At 45.5% G+C, this 19,308-nt stretch overlaps 1 protein-coding gene across 12 annotated transcripts in view; it reads left to right on the top strand.

The window, feature by feature from the left end:
* LOC121870795 (protein gustavus-like) overlaps positions 1-19,308 on the top strand; it is a 139,676-nt gene that overhangs the window by 86,330 nt on the left and 34,038 nt on the right. For 10 of the 12 annotated variants that reach the window (XM_042372749.1, XM_042372753.1, XM_042372752.1 and 7 more), the window contains 2 exons: positions 13,444-13,648; positions 16,500-16,833. In XM_042372749.1, coding sequence (XP_042228683.1) covers positions 13,444-13,648; positions 16,500-16,833 — 539 coding nt within the window. Of the gene's footprint in view, positions 1-4,478; positions 4,681-11,709; positions 12,065-13,443; positions 13,649-16,499; positions 16,834-19,308 lie in introns of those variants that run through there. The other 2 variants (XM_042372748.1, XM_042372757.1) reach the window with 2 other exon arrangements.

Below are 19,308 nucleotides of genomic sequence, written 5' to 3'. Positions count from 1 at the left end.
AGGGAGGAAGGAAGGAGTCGTTCTAGGATGGAGTGAGGAAAGGTAGGTAGGTAGGTGGGTCGTGCGTGGAGGGAAGGAAGAAAAGGAGGAGGAAGGAAGGAAGGAAGGAAAGAAAGGAAGGAGTGAGGGAGGAGGGAGGGAGGGAGGGTTAAGGTGATGTTTGTGACAGGCAGCTCCCTTTCCTTGCTAATGTTCCCTCTAGCACGCGAATCCTCCCTCCACCTTTAAAAAATTACCTATTACCCTATATGGATTAGAGATGTATTTGGGTGGGAGGAAGAAGGTTACGTGTGTGCGTCGTGTACGTGAACCCCGACGGGAGGCAGTACTGGTGACTGTGATAAGAGGGAGGAAATGCATGGTAAAGCGGCTCTCACTGTGTGTGTGTGTGTGTGTGTGTGTGTGTGTGTGTGTGTGTGTGTGTGTGTGTGTGTGTGTGTGTGTGTGTGCATCTACCTGGCCTCCCATCGGAGCCTCTACTCGTAGAGGTGTGTGTGTGTGTGGTGGTGCACACCGGGTACTTGGTGTGGGAGGCGGAGGCGGAGGTTACCACTACCACCCTGTCTACTGCTGTCATGATTTGTTGTGAGACAGGATTCCTTATCCTCCTGTCCCCTGTTTAGACCTTTCCTGTTCCCTGTTTAGACGTCATTATGTGGTGGGGACCCTGTGTGTGGGTACGTTCAGTGGGTATCTTAGGTTGGGTTATGGGCAGCCGCCGTGGATTACTCAAGGAGGGTTTGGACAAGTTTGGGGCATTCGTGTCTTGACTGTCTTGAAGGGGTTGTTTAGTGGCTGAGGTCCTTGGTGCAGACATCTGGGTGTTTGGGGGCAGACATCTGGGTGTTTGGGGGCAGACATCTGGGTGTTGGAGCAGACATCTGGGTGTTTGGAGCAGACATCTGGGTGTTGGAGACATCTGGGTGTTTGACAGACATCTGGGTGTTTGGGCAGACATCTGGGTGTTGGGGCAGACATCTGGGTGGGGGTATTTAAGGAGGGTATAGAGACTGGAGGTATGCTAGTGAGGGTGAGAGAAGGGCACTGCAGGACAAGGAAGGGGGGCATGTAAAAAGATGGGTGATTGGTCAATGAATAAGAGTCTTAGGATGGACTTGTAAGAAGCTATGTGATTGGTCAGTGAATAGGGAGGTGATTGAACATGAATATACGAGAGGCCGTGACTCAACACGTACAAGGGCACGTTCATGGGGCTGTATATTCATGGGGGCTTGAGGAACACATCATCTTGGGAGGGCATGGGGGCTTAGTAATGGGGACTGAGAGACGAACATTAATGACTTTGGCCTTTTTATCGAAGTATGGGAATGGGGCTTAAAATACCAGGAATGGGGGACTTAAAGGGTTCTATGATGTAACATGGGGTCTGACGCTCCGTGAGTTAGGAGGGCTATGGGTACGTGATGTCTTGAAGGCCGGGTATGTTTAGGACACGCTTGGGGGCATCTCATGGAGGGAGGGCGTGGGGGGGCATCTCGTGAAGGGGGGGGGGCATCTCACGTGAGGGGGGCGTGGGGGTTAAAGCACATGTAGAAGCAGAACACGTCGTCAGGATGTGTGTGTGTGTGTGTGTGTGTGTGTGTGTGTGTGTGTGTGTGTGTGTGAGAGAGAGACACGTCTGGGGGTTCAGGGTTGGTCTTGTTCCAAATGGTGGGGGGACACTTTACGGGCGCTTGTTTGGGAGTCTAGGAGGTTGGGGCGCTTGTTTGGGAGTGTCAAGGGGTTGGGGCGCTTGTTTGGGAGTGTCTAGGGGCGCTAGAGGACTGGGGCGTATATTTGGGGAGCTTTTAAGAGAACCAGTAATGTTTGGGGCGTGTGTTTACGAGCGCCCCGATTTATGTATTAAGGCTCGTATATTATAACCCGGGCGTGTGTTGGGGCGCATTTAAGAGGACCCGGATGTGTTGAGCCCAGGTACAGTAAGTCACCAGAGAGAGACCCTTGTTCGCGTGTCAGTAAGCGTAAGGGAGGGAGGGAGGGATGGAGGGGGTAGTTTACGCTGGGGCCGCCGTGTCTCTCTTAGCTTGCCCCACGGAAGCTCTAGTATGTATGGCTGTCATAAGTTAAGTTGCGATACAGCGACGACACCTGCTGTATCTACTTCGGCTGTAATGGTCGCTGGGGCGTTATGTATGGAGGAGGAGGGAGAATGTTGTGTGGGGTGAGGGAGAGGAGCCAGAATGTTACTGGTGGGGAGAGATTGAGGAAGGAAGGAAGAGAAGGAAGGAAGAGAAAGGATGGAGGCCAATGATGAAGGGAGTCAACACAGGAAGAGGATGTTGTTGTTGTTTTTATTTCTTGTCGTATTTGTTGTTGTCGTTGTTGTTATTGTTAGGTCAGCTGTGAGGGAAATGCCATGTAGCCTGCAAGAGGAACACACACACAGCCACACACACACACAGACACACACACAGACACACACACAGACAGACACACACACAGACACACACACACACACAGAGGTCAGCCGCTTCTTCCTCATTGCTTTACCCGGCCTTGTCATCATCACATCTTAAGGGGAATGTTTTTTTGTCCGTTCGTGTGTTGTTGTGATGTGTTTGTTTGTTTGTTTTGATATATTATTGTTTTTTTGTTTGTTTTATCTTGTACTGTGTGTATGTGTTTTATTCTACTACTGTTTATATATTTATTTTGATCTGTGTTTGTTTCTTTTGACCAAGTAATGTTTGTTTGTTTGTTTGTTTTTCATAGTGAGGGGAATTTGTGATGAGTTAGGGAAGGGGTGCAGTGATAGTGAGGGGTGCAGTGATAGTGAGGAAGGGTGCAGGATAGTGATGGGAGGGTGCAGTGATAGTGAGGGGAGGGTGCAGTGATAGTGAGGGGGAGTGCAGGATAGTGAGGGGGTGCAGTGATAGTGATGGGAGGGGTGCAGTGATAGTGAGGGAAGGGGTGCAGTGATAGTGAGGGAGGTGCAGGATAGTGAGGGGAGTGCAGTGGTGAGGGTGCAGTGATAGTGAGGGAAGGGGGTGCAGTGATAGTGGGGGAGGGGTGCAGTGATGGTGAGGGGGGTGCAGTGATAGTGAGGGAAGGGGTGCAGTGATGGTGAGGGAGGTGCAGTGATGAGTGGGGGAGGTTGCAGTGATGGTGGGAGGTGCAGTGATGGTGGGGAGGTGCAGTGATGAGTGAGGGAGGGTGCAGTGATGGTGAGGGGAGGGGTGCAGTGATGGTGGGGAGGTGCAGTGATGAGTGAGGGAGGTGCAGTGATGGTGGGGAGGTGCAGTGATGGTGAGGGAGGGTGCAGTGATGGTGAGGGGAGGTGCAGTGATGGTGAGGGGAGGGTGCAGTGATGGTGAGGGAGGGTGCAGTGATGGTGGGGAGGGTGCAGTGATGGTGAGGGGGAGGTGCAGTGATAGTGAGGGAGGTGCAGTGAGGGTGAGGAGGTGCAGTGATGGTGAGGAGGTGCAGTGATGAGTGAGGGAGGTGCAGTGATGGTGAGGGAGGTGCAGTGATGAGTGAGGGGAGGGGTGCAGTGATGGTGAGGGAGGGGTGCAGTGATGGTGAGGGAGGTGCAGTGATAGTGGGGAGGTGCAGTGATGGTGAGGGGTTTGTAGTTGTGGTGGGTGTATAGAAGGGGTTGTGGGGAGGGGTGGGGGAGGGGGGGGTATGCGAGGGGAGGTTACGGTGAAGTGAGGGAGGGTGATAGGAGGTAGACAGGGGCATGTGTGGGGGGGGGAGAGAGGATATGGAGAGGGAGATACCAGGCGAGGTGGGGAAGGAAGAATCCATGTTTGTGAGAGGACATGTAGAGACGAGGAGGTAAAAAGGTGATGAGAGGAGAAATAAAGGGAGAGGGAAATTCAGTACGTGTGGGTAGTGAGAAGGTATGAGGAGGGGTTGTTGTGATGAGAGGCATGGGAGGCAGGCAGGCAGGCACATAGAGAGGAGAGAGGCTGGGGGGAGGCGTGTGAGGAGGAATGTGGCTCAGCCGGAGGAGAGAGAGAGAGAGAGAGTCGCCCAACACTGTCAAGGATTTAAAGGGCACCGCGTCTGTCCGTTTGTATGTTTGCTATTTATCCCCCTGATGGTGTATGTCTGTCTCTGTCTGTCTTTCTTTGTGGTGGGTAGATGCATTGTGGGTTTTGATTTTAGGGGATTGTGGTGAGGAGAGGTAGGATGGTGAGGGGTGAGGAATGGGGGCGAATGGAGAAAGGGGGAGGAGAGAATGGAGGGGAGAGGGGAGAGAAGTAATACCTCCTGTAGTAGTAATTAATAATAGTTATGGTAGTAGAGAAGCAAGCAATATGGGATGGTTGGTAGTAGTGGTAGAATGAGGTGGTGGTGTGGTAGGGAGGACCATGGCACCGTCAGGAAGGAGGTTGGAGGAGGACTCGGGGAGGAGAGGGTCGTCGTGGGCCCCAGTCAGCACCGTGGGTCTTGAGGGGTGTCGCGGAGACGGCAGTGTGGGGAGATACGCGCGCGGCAGACGGACAGTGTGATCCCGGCGGTGGTGGAGGCAACACACGCCTGGGCTTAACCATACTAGTATTGAACGTGCTGAGCCCACACACACAACCCGCCCCCTTACCGTTCTCCTCCCCTTCTTGAGCTGACGACAACGATACCGCTACTTAGCACACGTCATCCACCACCTCCTCGTCTCTCGCTATTTGTGTTTATTAAAGTGGAACATGGAAGCTCGTGAGTGTTAAGTTAAAGGTGTGGGGAGGGGGGGAGGGGAGGGTCTCGTGGCATTGGCAGGCGTGCGGCGGGCGTGTGTGGGCGTGTGAAGGGTGGCGGAGGGCAGGGCCAAGCAGGAGGACATGTGGAGAAGTGGTTCACCGACCACCATCACCACTACTAGCAGGAGGAAGCACTTGACACGCTCCTGCTGGTATAAACAACAGGACAAGCAGGAGTAGTGTCCCCTCCTTGACCCAGCAGAAGTAATGTCACCGCCAGCAGGAACAACACACACACACACACACACACACACACACACACTCCTGGCTCCATATACTACAACAAACTTTAACCATGCCCCCCCCCACCTCCTCCCTCCTGCTACCCCTCATTGAAGTATTGTGAGAAGCATTACCCTGACACCCACTACCCCTGCCTGCCGCCCGCCCCGTCATCGCCTCCTGCCCCGTTAACTTCGCCGCCCCCGCCTTTAGGATTTTTTGTGTGTTCGTGGAAAATACATGTCTGTTGTTATGTGTATTGCAACGTGCTGAAACTACTGGTTAAATGTGTTGCAACCTACTGAAATAGGGTTGTTAAATGTGTTGCAACCTACTGAAACTGGTTTAAAAAAAAATATGACAACCAACTGAAAAATATTGTTAAATTTGTAGTCATGCTCTGAAACCGATTAAATATGTGATAAAGAATTGAAACTGAGTTGAATTTGTGATGACCTCCCGGGGATCAGCAGCATCTTTTATTGACAACTGTGTCGAGAGATGAAGCCATAGGACAGAAACTTGATAACAGATCACGGAGAGCCAAGGGTTGTGATAAGAGTGTGTGTGTGTGTGTGTGTGTGTGTGTGTGTGTGTGTGTGTGTGTTACTCTTGTTACATTCTATAAACACACCTTAATGATACGTACTTCTCACCTGTCCATTCTATCCTCACTTACTACTTCAACAACAACAACTTACTACTATGTGGTACTAAGTGGGTAGTAGGAGCAGCCACGGGTCAAGTACTCAATACTACTCCAGTCCTCCTCCAATACTACTCCAGTCCTCCTCCAATACTCCTCCTCCTCCTCCTCCTCCTACTCCTATCTCCTCCTTCAGTTATAAGGTGTGGTGAAAACCCTCCACACTTGTGACACACTCGCAGAACTTTGATTATCCGACCAAGTGTAAGTAATAGTCGTGTGTGTGTGTGTGTGTGTGTTAAGAGGAGGCTACACACACACACACACACACTGGAGGGCGACCACCACAAGGATTTCTTTCACTTGAGTCGGTCAGTCCTCCTTGTTGCCCTCTCACCCTCCAGTACCTCCCCCTCACCACACCCTGTACTTCACCCTCTATCACACCACACCCTGTACCTCTCCTCCTCCACCACACTCTGTACCCCCCCCCTCCACCACACTACTAGCACCACTTTGCTGTACACCGCACCCTCAATCTTCCCCTCTACCACACCCTCTACCACACCCTGTACCTCCCCCCTCAACACCCCTCCGCCACACCCTCACCCATGGGAGTAGCTGTCCCTCCCCCTAGCGGTAATGTGTTATAGGAGGGGGACGTGGGGGGGGGGTTAGTGAGTGGTGTGTGGAGGGGGAACAAGACATGGGGTGGACGGTGTGTGTGTGTGTGTGGGGAGGTACACTGAACTACACTGTACACTGAGCCACTGACGGACACAACACTACAGTACACACACTGGTGCCAAGTGTCTCGTGTCATGTCGCTAAATCTATCACAGAGAGAGACTTTATAACACAAGCTCAATAACATCCCAGCCCACCCCAACCCACCCCAACCACCATGGGTTATCAGAGTGATCAGGTGTTGAGATCCTATCTGCAAGTGAGAAGATGGGGGTTGTTAGGTAGGTTGAGGGGAAAGGAGGGGGCTAGTACCTCACTTTACCCTGGGTCACCTATCCTAACTAACGGATGGAAGGAGAGAGAAGAGATAATGGTGGAGAAAGGTAGAGGGGGATAAAGGGGAAGGGATGATGGAAGGAGATGGAGTGAGAGAGGGAGAAGGGTAATGGATGATGGAAGGGGAGGGTATTAATTGGAATTGTTATTATTATTATTTTCCTTATCTTCCTTCTTCTCTCCCTCTTCCTCCTCTTCCACTTCCTCCTCTTCTTCCTCAGGTGTCCTCATACAAATAATGGTCATTCCTATGTATGTATGTATGTATGTATGATTGTATATATGTATTTATGCATGATACTATAAAACACAACTACAGTAACAGATACAAAATAAAACATAGACAAACATAGTAAATAGATAGATATGTACCACAACAAGACGACACAGGTGAAGGTAAATTATTATATTAATTACTGGCCTCTCAGGTGTGTGGGGGGGGGGAGGGTTGTTAGTTGTTGTGGTGGTAGTGGTGGTGGTAGTAGTAGTTGTAGCAGTTTTGAGGACACACACACACACACACACACACAGTGAGTGATAGCATTATTGACTTGACTGATACGAATTATCTCCACCATATGTCACTATACAGCTGTTATTTCCTCACCTGTCGACACTTTCCTCCTTCACCTGTTACAGCACCACGTTACAGCAGGGTGTTACAGCACTTTCATTCCACATATGTTACAGCATTATTATTAGACTTATTACAGCAATATTATACCACATGTTACAGCAGCATTGGTATTTACAGCATTATTATTAACAGTGGAGGGTAGAGGGCATTAATAACACAACAGTCGTTCAATTACACTAATACCAACTGTACCAAGATGTATTACAGCTACCTTTCAACCCTGCCTTCCTGTTTGAACTGTGTCTCTCTCTGTCTGTCTGTGTGTGTGTGTGTGTGTGTGTCTGTCTGTGTGTGTGTCTTAATAAAATTGCTATGGAAATAATACTCAAATACAGAACATGTAATTTCAGGGTCATACTAAAGGTCAAAGGTTAAGTGTGTGTTGGGGGGTGGGGTGCTGTGTTGGAGAGGAGGAGGAGGATGCTGTGTTGGAGGAGAGGAGGTGATGTTGTGTTGGAGATTGGGGGTTGGTGATGGTGGTGGGAAGCTTCACGACCAGCTCTCTGTGTGACATGCTGGTGGTGGGAGTATAGCAGACAACTAACCTCTCCCTCTCGCTTCCTCACATTGTTTATCCTCCCACTCACTCTCTGCTGGCCTCCCTCATGCTCCCACTCACCATTGTTATCCTCCCACTGGCCTCCCATTGCCCACTCACCATCCTCCCAGTCACTCTGCTGGTCTCCCCACTCACTCTCTGCTGGCTCCTCCTGCTCCCCCACTCACCACCAATCCTCCCACTCTCCTCTATCCCTCTCCACAGTGACCCAATTTTATCTCTTAATTTTATTTGTTTGTTTTTGTCTTGTGAAAATATATTGCCTCCTCTTCTCCTTCCTTCCACCTCTCTTATTCCTTCTCCACTTCTTCCACTTCCCACCTCCTTTCACTCCTTCTCTTCTCCCCCCTCCTCAAATGGTCCCAGTTCATTTCACTTCAGTTTTCATTTATTTTGTGAATTTGTATTAATGGGTGGTGGTGATGTGAGGGGATGGAGGGGAGAAAGAGGTGAGAAGTGAGAGAAAGAGAGGTTTGAGGGGAGAAGAGAGTGTGGGGAGAGAAGAGAGAGGAGAAGGGTGTGGGGGAGAAGAGGGGTGTGGGGGAGAAAGAGGTGGGGGAGAAGAGAGGAATGTGAGGGGAAAGAGTGTGAGGGAGAAAGAGGAATGTGAGGAATGATGAAGGGTTAGTGAGAGGAGGAGGGTGTGAGGGGGAGGAGGGGGGGGGGTTCATCGATTCTGGATATTTTATCAAGGGAGAGGGGAGACGAGGGGAGGGGAGGGTAGGATGTCTGACTGGGTTGGGTTGCGTGTTACGGTGTTGGACATTAAATATTTATATGTCTGTTTACCAATCTGTCTATACAGCTGTCTGACCGTTTTGTCTGTCCTAGAGAGAGAGAGAGAGAGTGTGTTAGTTATATATGCTGCATTTGTTTGTTTGGATATCACATCACGCCTTAAAATACACCCCTCACCCTCCCTCCCTCCACAACAAGAAGTACTGATGGTTGGTAACACACACACACACACACACACACACACAGCCACCTAGTGTTGACCTCGACCCACTTGGTAGCTGTCTCACCTCACCTAACCTAACCTAACATAACATAAACAGTATTTGGGAGGATGGGGTTAGGTTAAGTTAAGTTAGGCTAGACTAGGCTAGGCTAGGCTAGGTTGGGTTAGGTGTGTTGAGATAAATAAATAATCACTCGGCTTAATTACACCACTTACGAGTTTTTACCTGTGATGAATACCTGGTGTGTAATAATAATAATAATAATAATAATAATAATAATAATAATAAACGGTTTATTAATAGAGTTGCAGCCGGCGGCTGAAATTATACAGACTTACATTTGATTTAGACATAATGATATAATATGCGTTGAATACATTTACAGGGCTGTACAGTACATAAATCAGGAGTTGTTTATTATTTTAACAATAGATGGGATGGTGCTGTTCTTATATCTATCAGTGCGGGCTCTTATGGGCTGAATTTTGTTGTAGTGGTGGACTGCGCGAGTTGGGTGGGGGGCTGCAGGTGGCGGGAGGTGGCGATGAGGTGCATTAGTTGGCTGCCAAACCTTTCCAGTGCTTGGTGGTGGTCACTGAGGGATGGCATTTCCAGGGTGGAGAGAGCGTTGATGTAGCCGGAGTATTCTGCGCCGAGCATGATTCTGCAGGCCCTTTTCTGTACCTTCTCTAGCCGACGTTGTTGGGTGGAGTTGAGAGAAGACGACCAGGCTGGTGACGCATACGTTAGTTTGGGGAGAATAAAGGCGTTGTAGATGGTCCTCAGCTCTGGAGTGGGTGTCCCACGTGACCTAAGTCGTCGTAGCATGTAGAGACGGTGTGTGTGTGTGTGTGTGTGTGTGTGTGTGTGTGTGTGTGTGTGTGTGCCTTATTGTTGTTTTACATGGGTAGGTTGTGTTGACAAAAGGACTTAGGGATTAATTAATAGCGGGTGGGTATTTAGCTCCTCTTTAAATGGGATAGCCAGCTAGTGGTGTGGAATAGCTAGCTAGTATTGTGGAATAGCTAGCTAGTGGTGTGGAATAGCTAGCTTGTGGTGTGGAATAGCTAGCTAGTGGTGTGGAATAGCTAGCTTGTGGTGTGGAATAGCTAGCTAGTGGTGTGGAATAGCTAGCTAGTGGTGTGGAATAGCTAGCTAGTGGTGTGGAATAGCTAGCTTGTGGTGTGGAATAGCTAGCTTGTGATGTGGAATAGCTAGCTAGTGGTGTGGAATAGCTAGCTAGTATTGTGGAATAGCTAGCTAGTGGTGTGGAATAGCTAGCTAGTGGTGTGGAATAGCTAGCTAGTGGTGTGGTGAAATAGCTAGTGGTGTGGAATAGCTAGCTAGGTGATGTGAAATAGCTAGCTAGAATAGCTAGTATTGTGAATAGCTAGCTAAATAAGCTAGTGGTGTGAATAGCTAGCTTGTGATGTGGAATAGCTAGCTAGTGTTGTGAATAGCTAGCTAGTGGTGTGGAATAGCTAGCTATTGTGTGGAATAGCTAGCTAGTGGTGTGGAATAGCTAGCTTGTGGTGTGGAATAGTTAGCTAGTGGTGTGGAATAGCTAGCTAGTGGTGTGGAATAGCTAGCTAGTGGTGTGGAATAGCTAGCTAGTGGTGTGGACTAGTGATACGAAATAGCTAGCTAGTGGTGTGGGGTAGTTAACTAGTGATACGAAATAGCTAGCTAGTTGTGTGGAATAGTTAACTAGTGATACGAAATATCTAGCTAGTGGTGTGGGGTAGTTAACTAGTGATACGAAATAGCTAGCTGGTGGTGTCTGGTAGTTAACTAGTGATACGAAATAGCTAGCTAGTGGTGTGGATTAGCTAGCTACTGGTATGTAATAGTTAACTAGTGATACGAAATAGCTTGCTAGTGGTGTGGAATAGTTAACTAGTGATACGAAATAGCTAGCTAGTGGTACGGAATAGCTAGTTGTATGGGAGGAAAGTATTGAGGGGGGGGGGTGTATGAATGTCAGTCTGGGGTGTTATTTTTCGCAGTATTTTAAGGAAGGGGGTGTGAGGTCGGGTCGGGTCGGTGTTATTAAAGAGGAAACGGCCACTTTACCCAGGCCGTGTCCCCCCCTCCCCCCTCCCGGAGTCATCTGGCCCGTCATGCCTACACTCCTCTTTCCTCCTCCTTCTTCTTCCTCTTTTATCTTCTCTTATATCTCCTCCTACCTTTGTCACCTCCTCCACCTCCTTCCACCACCCCCCCTCCTGCTCCACCCTCCTGCTCCACCCCTCCTCCTCCTCCACCCCCTCCTCCTGCTCCACCCCCCCTCACCTCTTCCACCTTAAAAGTTTATTTAGACAGACAAACACAGTTACAATGTAAACAACAAGACCAATATTGACACATGAAAAAGAGTGCTGTAACAACTCTCTCTAAAGGCTAATTACTGTGTGGCCATCCCAAGTAACTAATGTATCATCTAAGTTACGGTGTGTGTGTGTGTGTGTGTGTGTGTGTGTGTGTGTGTGTGTATGTGTGTGTGTGTGTGTGTGTGTGTGTGTGTGTGTGTCAGTCATAGGAGTGAAGGGTATTGTAATAGTTTTTAATAGCAGTGTGGTGACGAGGGGTGTGGGCTAAGGTGTGTGGGTTGGGGGTGTGTGTTAGGTTAGGATAATAGTTGAGGTCAGGGGTGAGGATAGTTGTTGAGGGTCAGGGGATGAGGGGAGGTCAGGGGGTGAGGTCAGGGGGTGATGGGGTGAGGGTAGTTGTTTGAGTGTCAGGGCAGTGGTTCATGTGTATCCCAAGGGTGGCGCTGAGACTTGGATAACTCTTCAGTCTTTACATGTGGCTTGATAAAACATTTTTGTGTGTGTGTGTGTGTGTGTGTGTGTGTGTGTGTGTGTGTGTGTGTGTGTGTGTGTGTGTGTGTGTGTGTGTGTGTGTGCTGGTTCCCCTATATTAACATCTCTTATCCTCAGTGATGATAAAAGAAACGATATAGTGAAGAAGAAAAAATGTGAAAATAACATGTTGGTGATTAAGACAATGGATGCCAGCCTGGGATGGTGCTAAGAGGAACGAGGTTGTTAGGACGTAGCTACTAAATTGAGTGGTTTAAATGGTGACGTGTGTGGTGGTTCATGTTGGTGATCCGCGTGGCATGAATCCCTTCCTTCAGGAGTGGGTTGTGTTCACGCCCCCTTTCTTCAACCACCACCCGCCGCCTCCACCAGCACCTCCTCCCCCACACCACCATCACCCAGCTCGCCACCTCACTCCTGAAGCGGCTCGAGCCTGGTTCTTGGGGCCCTCCCTTGTGGCGTTTGGGGCAAGGTACTGACTGACTTCACTGCTAACTGACTGCCTACTCTCTCTCTATCTCTTATCAAAGTGTATGCTATCTAGATTATAACAAAGGTCAGGTCAGATTAGGTTAGGTTATTAAGTAGTGATTAGGTTACGTTATGGTTAGGTTAGATACAAATCATTTCCGTTGGATGTGTATAAACTCTGATAAATTACACTAATGTCTTTTGACGTCTCCAAACATTGCTTTATAGACTCGTAAAATCACCCCGTTATGAATCTCTGACACTTTTATGTTTGTCTTTTAATCATCCGCTATTTAAGTTAAGAAATATAAACGATAATATATTGTAATGTATTTTCTGATGACTGTTTTGGTTGTTCTGGTTGTGTAACTTGGGTTATTATGTAGTCAGCTGGTTAGGAGTTCAGTTTCAATCTAAATCGTTTTGCCATGCGAGTTTTAAATCTTTATTCTTTTTCATGATTATTTTTTTTTTCAGTCAGATTAAATTTGTGAATGAAGAAACTGGTAATTAGAAAGCAAGATTTTTTTTTTTACTTCACAAAAAAATTCTAATTTTTATCCGGTACCAAACAGTATTTATTCTCATGGTATAAAATAATGTCCCCCCTCCCCTCCTCTCGATAACACTAGGCTACGATTTACTATTTGTCTTCTAAAACTACAATTCGATTCTGTACATTATGGCTAAATCATTCTAGTCTGTCAATTGTAAAGATTATAAATTTCATCATCAAAGAGGCTAATGGTCTCTTGCTTAATTACCTTACCTGAAAGCTTACCTGGTTACGTCACTTGGTACACTTATAAACACTACCTCATGTTAAATATTGTTCTTGTCACTCAAATGTTGGAAGAGGTCGGACGCACATGCACACTCCCTCTGTGTCTCTTCTGTGTGTATCATCTATAGTGGGATTTCATTATGTGAGAAAGTTCTTGAGTTTGTCTGTTTTATATGGCATTTAAACTGGTAGCAAACACTGTACATTACATTAAAATTTACCACTAACTTAACGGGAAGTACAACAGATGTGAATGCCAGTGATACTCTCATGGTCATACACTTTAGTCTAAATTCATAGGTTTTTTTTTCTTTTTTTTACATTGCTTGTGGTGTAGGAGGCAACCATCTTGTATATAATTGCTTTCACATTGTATGAATCAGACAGCTTGATATTATGAGTGGCTTAAAGGGGTTTTTCTCATTATTATTATTCTATGTATGTATATCTCATGTGTTGGGGTGTAAAGAAAGTTTTATTAATTCTTATTATGTGTTTAAGTCCATCTTGTACATAAGTGTGTGGGTGAGGTTTTCTTCATCTTTATAAATTACTGGTTTGTGAATATAAACACTAATACTTGACTTTGGTTGCAGGTACGGTGGTAAGCGGTGTGGGAGCGGTGGTGGCGGCGGCCCAGCAGCAGCAGCGGCAGCAGCAGCGGGAGGAGCAGCAGTAGGAGTAAGACGCTCGCCCCGCTACGCCACCCAGCAGTCCTCAGCATCAGCCGCCGCAGCGGGAAGACCTCGGCGGCACCACGCGAGGCCTCTTCACGCTCATCACTACAATACCAAACATAAGGTAGTCAGATTTTTCCCCTCGGTATTAATGCTGTTTCTTCCCTACAGTGATCCATAAAGACTCCTCAAATTTTAATTCAATAAAATGGAACTAAGAATCCTGTTTCTTATTGCTTTTTGAGTCATGGATAAAAGTATACCATTTAATTTGCTTTGTTCGTGGTTTTTAGTTGAAGAGTACATTTTGTGGTTGGTGTTCTAGCAAGAGGCTAACTGAGAGGAAAATACTATGTGTACAGACCACAGTTTAGTGTGATTAAATATTATATCACATTTTTAGATAACGTTGGTTTCTTTAATAATGGATAATGATAAATTTGATAAAAATATTCAGTTCTAGAGTCAATAATCCTCAAAATTGATGGAACAACCCAGTTTATTTCACCTAAAGATTAACTACTGTAACATTAACCTCAACTCACCCAAATAATGTTAGTGGTTAATCATGTGATAAATGTAATACCGTACTGGGATATACTTCATGGTCAAAGTTAATACAAGTACTAGTTACCTTTAACTGATAATGGTCCTACTGTACATTACTTGACGTTGGAGGTCAGGAGGCCGTGTTGAAGGTGAGGAGGCCGTGTTGGAGGTCAGGAGGCCGTGTTGGAGGTCAGGAGGGAGTGTTGGAGGTCAGAAGGCAGTGTTGGAGGTCAGGAAGAAGTTCATGATGATCAGAGGCAGTGTTGAAGGCAGCCGCTGTAGGCAGACACAAGTTATTGTATATGTGTAAATTAATTTCGTGTAATGGCCTCTGAATTCAGTAACGCTTTCACGGCCACGTATTGTATCATCTCATATCCTGTGACAACATATATTACACGCCAGCCTGCATACTGCCACATACCCGCTCGTATCGTGTGTAGCCAACTGTGTGTGTGTGTAATGTGAGGTTGTTAGTTAGGTTGTGTGAAGCCGTGTAAGGTCAAGTGTGGAGCCAGTTGACCTTTGTGTGTGTTTCTAAGCTGGGGAGGGACGAGAGGTCACTTTTGATGTAGGATTTTTATGGATGCTTTGAGGGGGTATATTCATGCAATTCTTTACATATATTTTTTAAAGTGTTATTTTGTGCAGTGGAAAAATGCGAGTGATATTTTAATTTATTTGTTGTTTATGAAAGCTACAGAAATGTGAAATGTTGTGTGTGTGTTTGTGTAGGGGCAGAGGGAGAATTTCTGCTGCCTTGTGATTGCTTGGTAGTATGTACAGTATAGAGGTAATGTATACATATAAAAGTTTGTGAAATATAACAGTAGGATCCAGAAAAATACCATAATTAATTTGCATGCAAAGACATAATTAGCGGTATAATGACAGGCACAGAAAAGACACTATTACCGTATATTGTTTTTGATTGACTCACGTACTCTGCATGTCACAACTTTACTCCCGTAGAAGAATCGAGCTAGTGGGTAGTGATGGTGACTGTGGTCGGGTTGTGGGGCATCATGAAACACGGCTCTTTGTATCCGAGAGTGAATAGATAGGCTGTAGATATTGTGAGGGAGGGAGGGGGAAAGGTATTAATATTGTATAGCCTAACCTAGTAATATGGATGATAGATTGGTGGATGATAGATGGATGACTGTGTTGTTGAGGATATGAGGAGAAGAAATATACAATACAGGGTGCTGCATCAGAGTCCGGGTGACGAGAGATGTTGACGCCAGGTACGGGGGAGGGGGGTGGGGTTCAGCGGTTGCCACGGGAATCACTGGAGTGTTGAGAATAACCAATCAATGTCTGTCTGAATAACCAAACTTGGGAGAAATGGCGAGATACTTGGAGAGCGTTTGGGTGAATGTGGTTGTCCCGACGAGAATGTTAAACTGAACGTAGAGTTGGGATATGTACTGTAGGTATGTGTGTATGTTTAAGGCCTTTGTGTTCTTGACTTTCCCAATGTACTCAAAGAGTTAAGGATAGTACAGTCCAGTGAAACCCCCATATAACGGATTTCTCTCCATATAATCCGTGAGATGCGGATTTCTCATCTAATGGACCCTCGATATAAGGGACTTTCCTCTCAATATAGTCCGTTAAATAGAGGTTTCAGTGCAGAGTAGAAAAATATGAGTGAACATAAGAACAGTACAAGAAACTAGTGTGGATGCTATTTATTAAATATTGAACCTGACTATAAATATTATTGGAACTGTTGATGATTTTATACGTTTTTTAAGGCTTCTCACTTGTTGTTGCTTAATATAGACTTTCTAGTACATGTATCGGGTAATAGATAATGTACCTAATCCATACAGTACTTGCAAGTGTGAGAATATGCAAATTTCACATTCATATAGTTATGTACAGGACAGTGAAGCCTTAGGGAAAATTTGGCTCACAAGATTAGCCTTCCCCCTGTTTATTTCACCTTATGATTAACCACCCTAACCTAAGCTCACCTACCCAAGCAGCATTAAGGGTGTTTAATCTTCTGGTGAAATAAGCTTGGAGGCTAATCTTGACGTGATCTGAAAAAAATTGCAAACTAACGAATGTGTAAGGTGTTTCAATTTCATCGGGTCATTTTAATGTTTCATAGTGTCTAGAAATTAGGGTGAAATTGTCTGATGGAAATAAAAGTTTTTCTGAAGAGTTTGATATAATGATGACTTCTGATAAGGCAGATATGTTATTACCCGTAATTCAGTGAATTAGAACTTTATCGCAATTACTTCTATATATTCAAATGAAAATCTTAAACTTATTCTGTGTTTTGGTTTAGTTATGTGTATGTTGCTTTTTCTTAATTCAACACATCTTTAGTCACTTCATATCTTGTTTATGTATTTTACCACCTACTGTATTTATTATCCTCTTGGTAATAAACCTCTTTTGTCACCCAGGGAGGGAAGGCCACCAGTGTGTCTGGCCCAGGTGGCACCAGCACCAACAACGCCGCCACACACAAGCCCGACAACAGCAGCGGGGGTGGAGTAGACGCCAACCAGCAGCACGACAACGCCTCAAATAACGCTGCCACCAACAACGCCACTGTCCGTCACAGTCACCACGACGCACCTCCGCCGTATTCCACGCGGTCGTCTGCCGCCGCCGCTGCTGCCGCTCACCACCATCATCATAATCACCACCATAACCACCATCACCACCACCCCAACCAGCGCCATAGCTCACGAGGGCCTCGCCGCAACCGGATGAGTATGGGGCAAAAAGTCACAGGTAAGGGGAACGTTTCTTGTCTTGGAGAACACAACAAATGATGGAACCAAAACTAATGTTTATTATAGTACAAAAAACACACTTAACGATGACCAGCAAGACCAGGGTGTGTTGTAACTGGAGAGTTTCCCTTAGAACAATATTTTAATGACTTTTTTCATTCCCTGTACAAGTAATTACAAGCTGTGTTTATGTGGAATCTAATTCCCATGACTTGTGTCATTTTACTGTCAAGTTTGGAATGCCAGCTCAAGTACAGTAATTTTTCTGTGATTGTATAAATTCCGGAGGCATATGTGTGTAACACTTTGTCAAGAGTAATGTAGGTTATGTGGAGTCTAATAGCCTCAGCATATTTTATATTAATTTATTATACAGTTTAGTACTGTATAGATTTATATTATTTTGAACGACTACACAAGATACAATGGGTAATAATGTGTCATGTGACGTACGAAGCTCTTCAAGTAAAGGCGTCGTAAATAATCCAAGATAAACAAATTTACCATCCCACAAATGCAGGAAGCTTCCCTTAAACCTTAACTGGATTGTAGAAAGTTAATACTGAAGTTGTATTAAATAAAAAAAAAAATAAATAAATAAGGTACTGTACTGTATAGATTAATGATATTGGTTTGGTAGGGTAAACCTGATGGATGTGTAGGGTCCTTGTTGTGTAATGGGGAAACAATAACAGAATACTGTACTTTTGTTGAGGCATCTAGAGAGAGTGACTGGTGGCAAGTGAGGGGGGAGAGAATCTGTGTTGCCTTTGATTCTAACTAAAGCAGGAAATGGCTTACAAATATTAAAAATAAAATCACAGTTCTGATTCTTTTTTAAAACTGATAATGGATGGTTTAGGTATACAAAGGAGAAAATAATGTACACATTATAATCATATGCCATCGAACATATCAGATGGGCGGTGTAAGGTTATGATAGTAGTTACTGAACCATTATGCTGAGGAAAAGGTTACAAGGAAGAGTGTAAACAAAGACTAGAGAGATATCAGCCCCTTTGAGCACACCTGGGGAAGTTATTTGGGAGGAATGTAATTGATAGTGAGGAGATTTTAGGATAGGTTAGAAATAGGGATGACTTGAGGTGGGCAGAGGTTGAATAGATCCAATGTCAGTCAATCTTTGAGCTGATGTGAGAGTGAGAGTGAGGTCAGGATGTGTGTGTGTGACATTCTTGTGGTTGTTGAAATGTGTGTATGGATGGAGTAGTCAGAGAATTGAAGGTAAGGGGTGACTAGGTCAGAAGCATAGCTTTAGCTGGGAGGTGGGATGTCGCTGTTAGGTACATTTACTATATACAATACTGAACAAGGTGTCTCATAGGTCACTATACCAAAGGAAGATTAATGTTCGTTTTCTTTTTCTAGGTGACAGAATCATAACAAATCAATGAACACGGCAGAGACATAAACACTAAGGGATAGGGCTACTGTAATGTTCATATACAGAGAGCCAGATACTACACACCAATGAGAAGAAGCTAATCGATGACACAGATACTGTGGGTGCTGTGTTGTCGATTAAACTTTTTTTTTTGCAGCTGACCGGTGTGTAGGATCTAACTTTCCTCTCATAAATAATAATATGACTCTTCATCACGTGTTAATTTCTTGGCTGTGTTCGTTGATTTGTCAAGATTCCCTCACCTAGAAAAAAAAAACGATAATTTTCCTTCAAAGTGATATCTTTTAAAACACCCTGTACCGTTTCCGGATGATGCAATGCTTTTGGCAGATGGTGGATAATTTAGACTGTTAGGAAGGATCATTAAGGGATGGAATATAATCTCAGGGCTAAAGAATGACCTCAGAGATAGTACAATACAGCATAATACTTCTTATCTTAACTCATGACAGTGAAACATGAACTTCGAAAGGGACAGAAAAATTTAGATTTCAAGCACCAGAAATGTGTTATCTGATGGCTGTATCTGGGGTCACCTGTCTGGAAGGGGTAGAAGATACTGATGTGTACAAGGTGTTAAGTAAGGCGGAGAAGTGGAGTGGGCGAAGAGAGACTCGCCAAGATGGCATTGACGTGTGAGAATGATGCAGGGGTCACCTCCGACCTGAATAAAATCTTATAGCGTCTGCCAAATATTAAAAGTGACGCCCCCATAACAAAGGGGTTAGTGGAGGTAGTCTACTTACCCCTTGTAGGTTACACTGGATCAAGATGAGTGTAGGAAGGATTGTAAATAGCTGAAGTAATAAGTGGAACCACACCTCTTACTCTGCCTCAGATACAGTGAGATATAGCTACCCTGTACAGAACGGTATATAGAAGTCCCCTTGAGTTGGTGGTTTACGGTTTGTTGTATTTTATTTGAATCGGTTTCCTTTTCACTAGTCTTAAGAGGACTCTCCTATTCCACAAATAATAATTCAATGCCGATCTATACAAGGCTGCCTCTGAGCATTTTGATAACATATCGACTAACATTAAACCTGA

The sequence above is a fragment of the Homarus americanus genome, unplaced genomic scaffold (assembly GCF_018991925.1).
Source record: "Homarus americanus isolate GMGI-L3 unplaced genomic scaffold, GMGI_Hamer_2.0 scaffold16119, whole genome shotgun sequence".
Taxonomy (NCBI): Eukaryota; Metazoa; Arthropoda; class Malacostraca; order Decapoda; family Nephropidae; genus Homarus; species Homarus americanus.
This window is presented reverse-complemented; position numbering and strand designations above follow the sequence as displayed.